We start from the raw sequence: 11,528 nt of genomic DNA, 5'->3' as shown, positions 1-11,528 counted from the left end.
CTATTTGGAACAGGGAACTTTTAAAAATGTTTTAAAACTAATGTCAAAAAACCACGTTTTTCACATGAAATAAAATACTAGTAGAATATTAGCTCCTTAGCTGCTACTTTTTGTTTCTGGGTCGATCCACTGCTGTCCAGTCATAGCTCTGCCCCAGTCCTAGATTTCTCTCTTGAGTTCCATAGGCAGCTCTCACTTCTGCCTTCTGAGAAGAAAAAGAAAATAGCGTCTAAAAGAACTCTAGCCTTTTCCTTTCTCTACAGAGATTTTGCTGAGAGCCGGGGCAGAACCCGGCTGTCTGCAGGAAAGAATCTCGCGAGAACGTGCGGAGTCTATGTGACTTCCTAGTGAGCGGAAGTGCGGCCTCTTTCCCGTGGCTGATCTGAAGAGAACAGTCGCGTTGGCGCCATGAAGGTAAGACTTGAGAGCCGCTAGTGGCGAGAAATCCTCTTCGCTCTCACAAATATTCACGGCAGTATAAAGGAGGCTTTTGGAGGGAGGCGGAGAGGCAGAAGTTGGCCGAGAGATAGTCGTCTCGGGAACGGATTGGGACAGATTCGGGAGGGGGGGTAATGGAAGAGCAAGAGAAATGGTGCCTCAAACAGGAGCTCGCGCTCCCTCCACTCTGCTTTCATGGTGACCGTTCCCTTAGCTGCTGTTCTGCTAAGAAACTTTGGTACAATCCCGTGTGGCTGTGGTGTAGGGTTGCCAACTGTCCCTCACTATTATTATTATTATTATTATTATTTTATTTTATTTTATTTTACATTTATATCCCGCTCTTCCGCCAAGGAGCCCAGAGCGGTGTACTACATACTTGAGTTTCTCTTTCACAACAACCCTGTGAAGTAGGTTAGGCTGAGAGAGAAGTGACTGGCCCAGAGTCACCCAGCTAGTTTCATGGCTGAATGGGGATTTGAACTCGGGTCTCCCCGGTCCTAGTCCAGCACTCTAACCACTAAGCCACGCTGGTGCTCTCACTATGCGGGATGTCCCTCATTTCATGGAAATGTTGCTGAAATGTTGGTCCCTATAGGAACAGCATTTGTCCCTCATTTTGGTGGTGGGGCAAACAGCTTCTTATTTTGAGAAGTTTTTGGTTGAAAAGTGGTATAACTTGAATATGTTCTAAATAATGTTGGCATTCAATAGGATATAATTCAATTACATATATGTCATTGATACTCAGGCTCTTGATTACCACTGTATACCCACCCCCAACTTGTGTCCCTCATTCTGGCAATGAAATATTGGCAGTCCTGCTGAGGTGGTTTCTAGGCTTTGTGGAGGTTGGGTAGCTGTTGCGATGATGATGATTGCTGGGGTGTGTGCCCTGTCGACTTGATCCATGCTGATCATTTTCTTCTTCTTCTGTGTGGTTGTTTGTAGCTGAATATTTCCTTCCCAGCCACTGGCTGCCAGAAGCTCATTGAGGTGGACGATGAGCGTAAGCTCCGCACCTTCTACGAAAAGCGGATGACCACCGAAGTCTCCGCAGATGCTCTGGGTGAGGAGTGGAAGGTAAGAAGCAGGGTGCTTCTGACAAGGCTTGCTGTCTGGAAGAGCTGCTACTGCAAAACATGCAACATTTCTTATTGTACAGAGGTCTTCCTTGCAAGCTTGGAGTTATGGGTCTTATCCAAAAAAGCAGTCAGTCTCAAATTTAGAGACAGTTGGTGTGGCACCAAAGGGGTCATCAGAACATGAGCACAGCCTTTCTGGATCAGGCCTGAGGACTATCTAGTTCAGCATCTTGTTTCACACAGTGGCCCACCAGATGCCTCTGCGTAGCCCACAGGTGAGGACATGCCCTCTCCAGCTGTTGCTCTTCTGCAACTGGTAGTGAGAGGCACAATGCCTCTGAGGCTGGAAGTGGCCCACAGCAACCAAACTAGTAGCCATTGATAGGTCTTGGAGCCCCTTTTAAAGCCATCCAAGCTAGTGGCCATCCCCACATCCCATGATGTTCCAAGGAGGATTTAGGTTGGATGGGTAGAATGTTTGCCCTCAGATCAGCTGAGGTCTGGCTGGCTAAACAAATCCTAGTACAGGGACCCTCTGTGATGCACAGTGGACCTGTGGGATCTTCATTATCCCATTGATCTGGGACAGAGAGAGTGCAGCGTGGCTGCTTTCCCCTCTCAGGTTTCTCTGGCCATTAGGAAGGTTACTCTTCACTCCACAGCTGTTTACATGCAGAAGTAGGCTATATGCACACACCTGCACATTCTGTTCTTTTAATATGTGCTTGTTACTGGACTGGGAAGAGGGGAACCAGAGGTAGTATAAACTTGGAAAGCAGGGTACTGTGATGTGGGAAGGGCTGTACAGTGATGTGAAAATTGTATGTGACATCTGCAGAGCTTGTGATGTCAAACTACTGTGATTCTTACTCTTTGCAGAATAGAGGGAATAAATTAGATTCTGCTCAGGAATGCTAAGTTAACTGGCTTGCAGAGAATCTGCATTTGGAATATTAGCAATTTGACTTATGACTGGCCATTTGATATTGATGGCTCTGTAGTGAGCATGCTGATACCTGTCTTTAAAAAACAGTGGAATAGCAAGGATTTAGTGTTAGTGCTTGCTTTGGCTAAAGTGTAAATTCTCATATACTTGACAATAGTGTATGTCTGCTGCTAACTGAGTAAAAATGTGGTGATCCCCTTTCTTGAGCAGAGAGAGAGCAACGGGCCCTATCCATCCCCAGCACAGCATCCCTCCTGTTGCTGGTGTCTATCTTAGGTTTCTGTTTTAGATTGTGAGCCCTTTGGAGACAAGGAACCCCATTCATTCATTTGTTCATTCATACATACGCACAGAGTGAACTATTTTGGGAGCTCTTGTTACAAGGCGGTATATAAATATTTGTTGTATAGTAGTGGTTTTCAAACTGTTGAGGGGAATCTTGTGTTCACTGGAAACTTATCTGGTGTTCCTGGATAAGATGGGTGATTGTAGATGAGCTTCCTCAGAAGACAGTTGTGTACCATTACTAAAACATTAGGTACTAGCCTAACCTGCGGAGAACATCTGCGTGCTAGTACTTGATTGCTCCCTTCACCCCCTGCCACAGCCCCCCCTCACCTCAGATCTCCCCACCCTCACCTGAGCTGCACTCCTGCCCCTCCTTCTCCATCCCATTGCTTCCGTCCCCCTCACCCCTCTTGATCACTCCTCCATCCCTTTCCTCTATCCCCCTCACCTCTCTTGGTTGCAGCTGCAGTGTTGCTGGCACCTATTGGCCAAGCTAGAGCCTCCTATCCCCAGAGACCTCCCCACAGGAGCAGCAGTGGTTGACTGGGCCCTTAAACACGGCACGGCATGGCCGCTCGTTCCCCTCAGGCCACTGACAGACCCAGGCCCGTCCCTTGCCTGCCTCCCTACACCAGTGGCCTCTAGCCCCAAACAGCAGCAGTGGTTGACGACCCTTCCTAGCTGCTGGTGCCACCATGGCTGCTCATTCCGCTCAGGCCGCTGACAGGCTTGGCCCTGTCTCTCGCCCTTGGTTCTCTTCCCCTCCCTTTCGCTTGCTCTCTTCTTCACTCGCTCTTCCCCACTCTTTCTTCCCCGTCCCTTCATGTTTGTTCTCCCTCCCTCCCTGAGCTAACAGATCTTGTTCATCTTGTTTCCTCATCTAATTCACACAACAGCAGCCGCCGCCTCCTGAAGGGGCTCTTTCCTCCCTCACGACCCCTCTTATTTTATTCATTCATTCATTCGATTTCTATACTGCCCTTTCAAAAATGGCTCAGGGCGTAGAGAAATAACATAGAGAAATAACAAATAAATAAGATAAACAAAATGGATCCCTGTCTCCAAAGGGCTCACAATCTAAAAAGAAACATAAGATAGACAAAATAAAGAGAATCACCACATTAAAAGGTGCCTCTTTGCCAAGTTAGCAGGGGTAACACTCCCAATAACAGGACTCCTGCCTGCTATCCTTTTATAGATAGATAGATAGATAGATAGATAGATAGATAGATAGATAGATAGATAGATAGATTCAAGAACATCTTCCAACCAGTAACAATTGCATTCCAACTGACCTTAACCATCACAGGCTCCTCCTTCTTATCTGCATATAGAATCTCCACTGCCCAATCAGGTGCTTCTGCTTGTGAACTCTTGCAAGAGCTGCCATGCACAGGGTATACCTTAGGTTAGAGAATTAAATACATAGAAGATAAATATATAGATTTGTTAAGGCCCACTTGATTAACATGAGGTGATTGTGAGGCCCAGCAGGCCTGACTGACTGATGCCTTGCACGAGTACCTCTCAGCACTTCTCAGAATCTTCTGCATTTACAACATGCAGTGGTTCCATACAGGAAGATCAGTGTAGAAAGGGTTTCCTGAAGTTAGAAACATCATTATACTGCACTGTAGCAGGCCTGCACAGCTTTGGCTCTGCAGTTGTTTTTGGACTACAGCTCCCACTGTCCCAGCCATAGTGGCCAATAGTCAGGAATGATGGGAGTTTTAGTCCAATATCTGCAGGTATTGGACTATCTACCTGAAGTTGTGCAGCCTTGTACTCCAGTAATGAAAATGTTTGGTCTCTGTTGCATGCTTGGCGGTGGGAGTGGGGTATGCTTAATATTTGTGTATTATGAATGAAATTAAACAAATGGTTAGATTAAATGCCAGGGAAGGACATGAAACTCTGGGAGTTTTTCACTTGTGGACTCTCGGATGAACTTCAGTTGTAAATGTGATTATAAAATTTGCAGACCACAAGTCAGTAATAGAGGTCTGAAATTGCCTTTAAGTGTGTTTCCCTGTGTTCATGTCAGAAACAGGTTCTACTGTACTTGCAAAGGAGAATGACCAGTAACAACAATAGGAGAATTATGCAAGCATTAACACAGTATGAATGACTAGTGTTGTGGGGGTTCCAGCAGTCATTTAGGCCCAGGTACTCAAACTGAAGACAGACAAATTGCTTCTGGAAGCGCGATCCAAGTGATATTCATGGGTTTTATGTTTAAGAATTTATTTATTTATATCTATCTATCTATCTATCTATCTATCTATCTCAATATCAGTTTGTGGTGGAAAAAGAAAATTGTTGTGCTTCTTTTGAGCGAAGGGGCTAATATCCTATTTGTCTAACAGGGATATGTCGTCCGAATTAGCGGTGGCAATGACAAACAAGGTTTCCCCATGAAGCAAGGGGTTCTGACACATGGCCGTGTCCGCCTGCTGCTCAGCAAGGGCCACTCATGCTATCGCCCCAGAAGAACTGGAGAACGGAAACGCAAATCTGTTCGGGGTTGCATTGTTGATGCCAATTTAAGTGTCTTGAATTTGGTCATTGTAAAGAAAGGTGAGTGTCTGCAGTAGTCTGGCAGTTTGTTCACATGAAGTGGAAAAAACTGAGGAGCTGACATTTTTCTTGGAATAGGGTGCTGGAAAACCTCCTGGAATTAACGCTTTGGAGGTGTGTCCTGCTTTTTAAAGTGGGTGAACAGGGTTTGTCTGTGATCTGTGGTGCGGGCTTTTATATAGTGCTAACAAGGTACTTGACCTTTTTCCAAAGAAACAGCAAAACAATTTTTTTTTCATTTTCTAGTAGTGGAGTTAGCAAAGGGAGAAAAGGCTGCAGGTTAATATAATGTTCAGGAGTTTCCCTGTTGATGGCAGCATGCCCAGAATGTGTTTTGCTGTGGCTTGTGACTGCCAGTATTCTTTGACACAGTTTTCTCCATATCTTTGTAATTCTTTTTACAGCATAATTCACATCATCTGGGCAGCAACCTGACACATTGCAGGTTGCATATTTGACTGACTTAACAGTTGTGACTGCAAAATGTGGCTAAAAGACACATGCACATCAAGTTGGGGATTTGGCAGAAGAGTAGCACTACCTGGTTTACACCTGTTCTTGCAAAGTAATTAGCAAGGGAGGGTATAAAGTTGAGCATAACTGAGTCACCTTTTGGTCACTGAGCTTTGCTTTGTGGAACTGCTCTCATCACTCTATCTTGAGCTCCCAGAATACAACTAGCAACATTGCTCGCTTGCTCTATCTGGGTTTCAGACATTGGCTTTTTGTTTATCTCTTGTTCTCCTTAATTTAGATTTATTTTTTACATTTTATATGCTGATCTTCCTTCAAGGTGTACATGGCTATGTTTATCCTCAAAACAACCCTGTGAGGTATGTTAGGCTGGGATAGAAGTGACTGGCCCAGAGTCACCCAGTGATTTTCAAGGCTGAATGGGAATTTGAACTCGAGTCTCCTTGGTCCTAGTCCAGCACTCTAAAGGTTACACCACACTGGCTGTTATGGGATTTTATTTGTGTGTGAGCATTATTTTGTGTTCTTTGGAATGACAGGTCTAGAAATGTGCATTAACCAAGCGACCTGTTTCTCAGCAGCAGTCTAAATGGAAACTTGGTGCCAGTGAATTGAGAAAGGGGAAATTGAGCTGCAAGAAATTCTGTACGCACACTTACCCATGATGAAGAGCAGGAGTATATGACAAAGATTTGGTATATCAGGCTCTCACTTTCCATGTCTTAAGATACTCGGTTTTGTAAAGGGTAGCGGCTGCTATGCTACAGTCAAGTGTGCAGTGTGGGGAAAGCAGACTTGGATTTTGAGTATAGTTTTAGTTGAGAATAATACTTGGTGTCTGGCAACTCCTCAAGGTGAGAAAGATATTCCTGGACTGACTGACACCACTGTGCCTCGTCGACTTGGTCCCAAGAGGGCTAGCAGAATCCGAAAGCTGTTTAATCTCTCCAAAGAAGATGATGTTCGCCAGTACGTTGTGAGAAAACCATTGAACAAGGAAGGTAAAAAAAAAAAAAGTTTTGTCATCATGGGTCCATTTGGTAAAAGTAGCTGTGTTGGCCATCTAGGTGTGGCAGTGGCATCCTTGTGCCATCCTTTTGGAAGCACTCTGAGAATAGGATATATGAGGTAGTTGGCTTCATACAAGAAGAAACCCTTATGTCTAGAGAGAGCCAGTAACTCAGCCAGCCATTTCAGAGCAGCTGGCACCTAAAATAAGCCACTGCTTCCACTGTTTCAGTGGTGGCTCTCCTAAGGATTGTGGGTCACAGTAGTGCTGATCCAACCATGCACACTTGTAATGGGCTGCCTAAACTGGCTTCTATAGGCATTCTGAAGTGGTTTCTGTACATAAGGTTGGGGGCAGGTGATGTTTTTATACTGAAGCATTATCCTTTGTCAGCTTGTTTATTGAGCTGTATTTTACATAAGACTCCTACCTACACTAGAGACCCTCTCTTATACCTTAAGTGAGCTGCTGCTACAGTACAAGTTTGTTTCCTGTGTGCTTCAAACCAGGTCTAGTACAAGAGTTTACCAGTTGCCACAAATGAGAACTTGACCTTTTACAACATTTTTTGAGAACTTTCCCCATTAGCTCTATGTACTATTTATGTTGCCGGAATAAACATGGGGATAGCCTTGTCACGGTCACTGACTTGGTTTGAAGAAACTGGTGTGAATGCACCAGATTGGAAATGGAAGCACAATTGAGCCCATGGGTTGTGACTGAGAATCTTCTTTTAGATTTCTCTGGTCCAACATTGGTAGCTTGTCTAGGCTCTCAAACTTTCTAGAGCTCTGCCTAGAGGCTGATACTCACCTCAGGGCAATTGTTTACATGTGTGGAAGGGGAGGGTTTTCTTCCCTGTTTCTCTTCTGATTGCCACAATAGATAGCACTACATCTTCTGTGGTTGTCTAGGAGGCTTTGGACGCTCTCTTTCATTGTTTGCTTGTTTGGAGCTGTGTTTTTTCTTCACTTGACTACATACCTATGATGTACTGTCATTGTGCTGGTCTTGTGACAGGACACCTTTATGTATGAGTATATCTGCATTCTGAAGAATGGATTTTGGAGTGACAACCACGTTTGCATCAGAGGGGAAGAGAAACTGGGCAACTCCTTATGCAGCTGTTACATTTGTGTTCTAGACTGCAGAATAAGTGTCCTTACTCAGGTTTGTTGTTCTTAGGCAAGAAGCCCAGGACCAAAGCGCCCAAGATCCAGCGTTTGGTAACTCCCAGAGTGCTGCAACATAAGCGCAGGCGTATTGCTCTAAAGAAGCAACGTACGCTGAAGAACAAGGAAGAAGCTGCAGAATATGCCAAGCTTTTGGCTAAGAGAATGAAGGTATGCTTCCTTCCATAAAGGCACCTAATTTTATCCTTGTGTTTGTTTGGATTTGGGGATGGGCCTTCTCTGGGCATTAAATTGATGAAACACATAGTATCTAATGTCCAATTTAAATCAGTCCAACTAAAAATTATCTCCAGTACTTCCAGAAAATAGATTTTGCCGAATGAGCATTTGAAAAAGTGTCTCTTCCTGTCATAATGGCATGTTGCGAATATTTCATTTAGCCCTTTTTGAGCAGTCAAAGCTTTTTGTATACATTGATTTCAGTATAATGCTCCTTTAAGGTGTGACTGTTCTCCTATTGAAGGTAGGGGTGGGGATGAGGCTGAGAAACTCGAATCAGGGTGAGATTTGAACAAGGGACTTCCAGCTCACACTTCTGGCTGCTTCACTGTTTCAGTTCTTTCAAATAAGTGGCATTTCTATATTTGGTAGTTGGCAGCTAAACAGGTATACAGATAACTATGCTGTGGTACAAAGATTAAAGTAGCAAGCCTGAATACACAGCATGATGTTATAGAGTATATGGTGGACAAAAATGAACTGACCTTTTGATAGCTGAAGTTAGAGATAAACTGGTTTTTAAAGTTCTTAAAACTGAATGACCCTCATGTAAGCTTTTGCAAGTCTAGTTTTCTTTGTAACAAACTGTGATGAAAACATTGTCACTGGTTACCAAATCAATATACAGGAGGGCCTTGGTATCCGCGGGTTAGTGTATGAGCAGTTGGGTTAAAAAAAAAACCAGACCTCAGCATATGTGAAAAAAGGGGAAAGAAACAACACATTGACCTCTGAAATTTGTGGGTCAGGGGTAGCCGGAAATGACCGTGGAAGTAATTTCTGGCTGCCATTCCGTGTTTTGGACCTTCAAAATGGCTGGGGTTTTTTAAAATGGTGATTTGGGGGCATTCTGGGCACAGCACAACTCAGGGTGGGGAGCAGCAAAGCATGGTAAGGAGTCTCCCCCCCCCCCATTTGGCTGGTTTTTATTTGTTGCAATTTGACAATTTCCCCGACTATTGGGAACCTAACCTCCACAATCCCATAGTCCCCAATGCCTCCATGGTTTCCGTATCTGTAGTTTCAGCTGGGAATGGAACCCCTGAAAATACAGAGGACCTCCTGTATTGGGAACTAGGCAGAGATACGCAAGTTGCCAAAACCAATTCTTGCAATTTAAGTTAGAGTCAGTATCTCCATAATACTTGACTCTACCAACCAAAGAAGATATTTATCTTCCATCTCATGGAGATGATTGGTCTGCCCTGGAAGTACCACTAGCCCTTCTAGTGGAGAACTACTGCTTGGGTGATGCGGGGCAAGGCAGGGTAGGTATATGAATTTAGTGTACCCACTGAGGTGGTATAAGAGTTCTGTTTGATTCTAATTCAACTCAATATTTGATGCTTTGGTGTAGTTCTTGGTCTGCTGCTGAATGCTAATGCATTTGAACTGTTTGGGTATGTGGTACTTTGTGTCACAATAAGATCATGATTTTAATTCAGTATTCATCTGAATGTAATACTACTGGTTTATATGTATGTCTGATTAATGATGGCAATAAATTCATTCATCCAATTCAGTATTGGATTGAATAGTTATAGTTAGCTATAGCAACTATGTATGCTGTAGTTAACTGCTTAAAAAAATTGGTCTCTTTTCTTGCTGACTTTAAATCAGTCCATGTAGTTAAAATGCAGCTATGCCATTTAGACTGCAGTCAATTGAAAAAATGCTGTTGTGTACTGATGTCACTCTTCTCCCTCTTCCTGATTTTTAGGAGGCAAAGGAAAAAAGGCAAGAGCAAATAGCCAAGCGGCGTAGACTTTCTTCCTTGAGAGCCTCCACATCTAAATCTGAGTCAAGCCAGAAGTAAACAGTGAACTGTGTTAATTAAAAATGTTGAATAAAGGTTTTATGGTGAAACCAAGCTGTTTCTTTACCTTAAAATTCTTGTCACAAAGTTTGAGTATTTGCCATGTTATTTGATGGGATAGGACTGCTGGTGGTAGACTTTTTGCTAATTGGGAGCTTTGCTTTCTATGTCCTTCAGTGTTTGTTGGCAGCTGTGGCTCTTATCCCAGACATCTTCCATCCTTACCAGTTTCAGTGAAATTTTTTACTTGCAAGTCCTCAAACAAGTTGAGTTTATTAACCTTGCCTGGGAAGAAGCCCCAGTAGTTGCCGTAGCTCCCTTATTACTGTATTTAGATTATATAAACAAAGCTTGCCCACTAGATACGTACCTAGTTTCAGCTAAGATAGAAAGCATCTATTTTGTCCCATTTAACAGTAAACTGATATTTCTAGTTTATGGCTTGCAAATAATTGATTACCTAGTTTACACATGCTTGTATATGTATGCTCAAATACATCTAGAGCAAAAATATGCCTTTGCTATAGCTATTAGCTGGCATTTGAGAACTCTGGGGATATTCAAATCAGGCCTTTAAACCAGAATAGTCATGTGATAAGCAGTAAATGTGAAGCAGGAGTTTGAGTTAAGGAGAAATGGTTAAAGATGCTGAAGATTAGTGTGATGAGAAAGCTGTTTTAGTGGGTCCATGGGTATCCATCCATACAAGCGGGGTGGGGTGGGGTAAGGAGAAGGAGGAAATAAAATACTGCATGTTGTGTGTCAGACTACTGGCTCCTTACAAGTTGCAGTGGTGAAGCAGCTTGCCTAGGGAATAAGAGGCTGTTAGTTCAAATCCCTGGCAGTGTGCTTTCCAGACTATGCCTAGTAAATATATATTTGTAGTCACCAATATCAGGTAGCAGCGATAAAGGAAGGTGCTGGAGGCAGATGCATTTCATACTGTGTGGGAGAAATGCAATGGTAAACCACTCCTGTATTCTACCAAGAAAACTACATGGCTCTGTGGTTGCCAGGAGTCAACACCAACACGATGGCACAATCTTTAAACACTGGCTAGGATGTAACTTACACTTGACCATGATTTTCAATGAGAAGTGGGTTAGGCTCTCTACCTGTAACTAGGTTAATACAGGAAAGAGGGTGTGAATTGGTTCTCAAAAGGAGACTCACTGGTTCCTAGAACAAGTTGCTGTATACAGTGAGTCTTGGATTAATAAGATTGCTTCAAGACTTTTGAAAGTAAACACAAACTTATCTGATCCACATTCACGTATGAGTAATTTAGGAGTTCATATGAACCACCACATCTTGTGGCAGCAAATTCCATATATAAATTATGCATTGTGTAAAATACTTTGAGCAGTAGATTAGAAATCTGACAAGAACTCAGCACTCCAGCTGTTGCCTACAACTCCCCCAATTGGGATGGGAGTTGTAGGCAAATAACTGGAGTGCCAAAGGTTGTCTACCTCTGCTCTAG

The 11,528-nt window shown here is 43.4% G+C and overlaps 1 protein-coding gene across 1 annotated transcript; it reads left to right on the top strand.

The window, feature by feature from the left end:
• The first annotated feature begins 258 nt into the window (after positions 1-258).
• On the top strand, positions 259-10,099 carry RPS6 (ribosomal protein S6). The gene is made up of 6 exons (XM_053298438.1): positions 259-414; positions 1,390-1,521; positions 5,124-5,334; positions 6,663-6,809; positions 8,003-8,160; positions 9,950-10,099. Exons 1-6 carry the CDS (start codon positions 409-411, stop codon positions 10,043-10,045), a joined length of 750 nt encoding a protein of 249 aa, XP_053154413.1. The 5' UTR covers positions 259-408; the 3' UTR covers positions 10,046-10,099.
• Positions 10,100-11,528: the final 1,429 nt, after the last annotated feature.

This window comes from Hemicordylus capensis, chromosome 2, assembly GCF_027244095.1.
Source record: "Hemicordylus capensis ecotype Gifberg chromosome 2, rHemCap1.1.pri, whole genome shotgun sequence".
Lineage (NCBI taxonomy): Eukaryota > Metazoa > Chordata > Lepidosauria > Squamata > Cordylidae > Hemicordylus > Hemicordylus capensis.
This window is presented reverse-complemented; position numbering and strand designations above follow the sequence as displayed.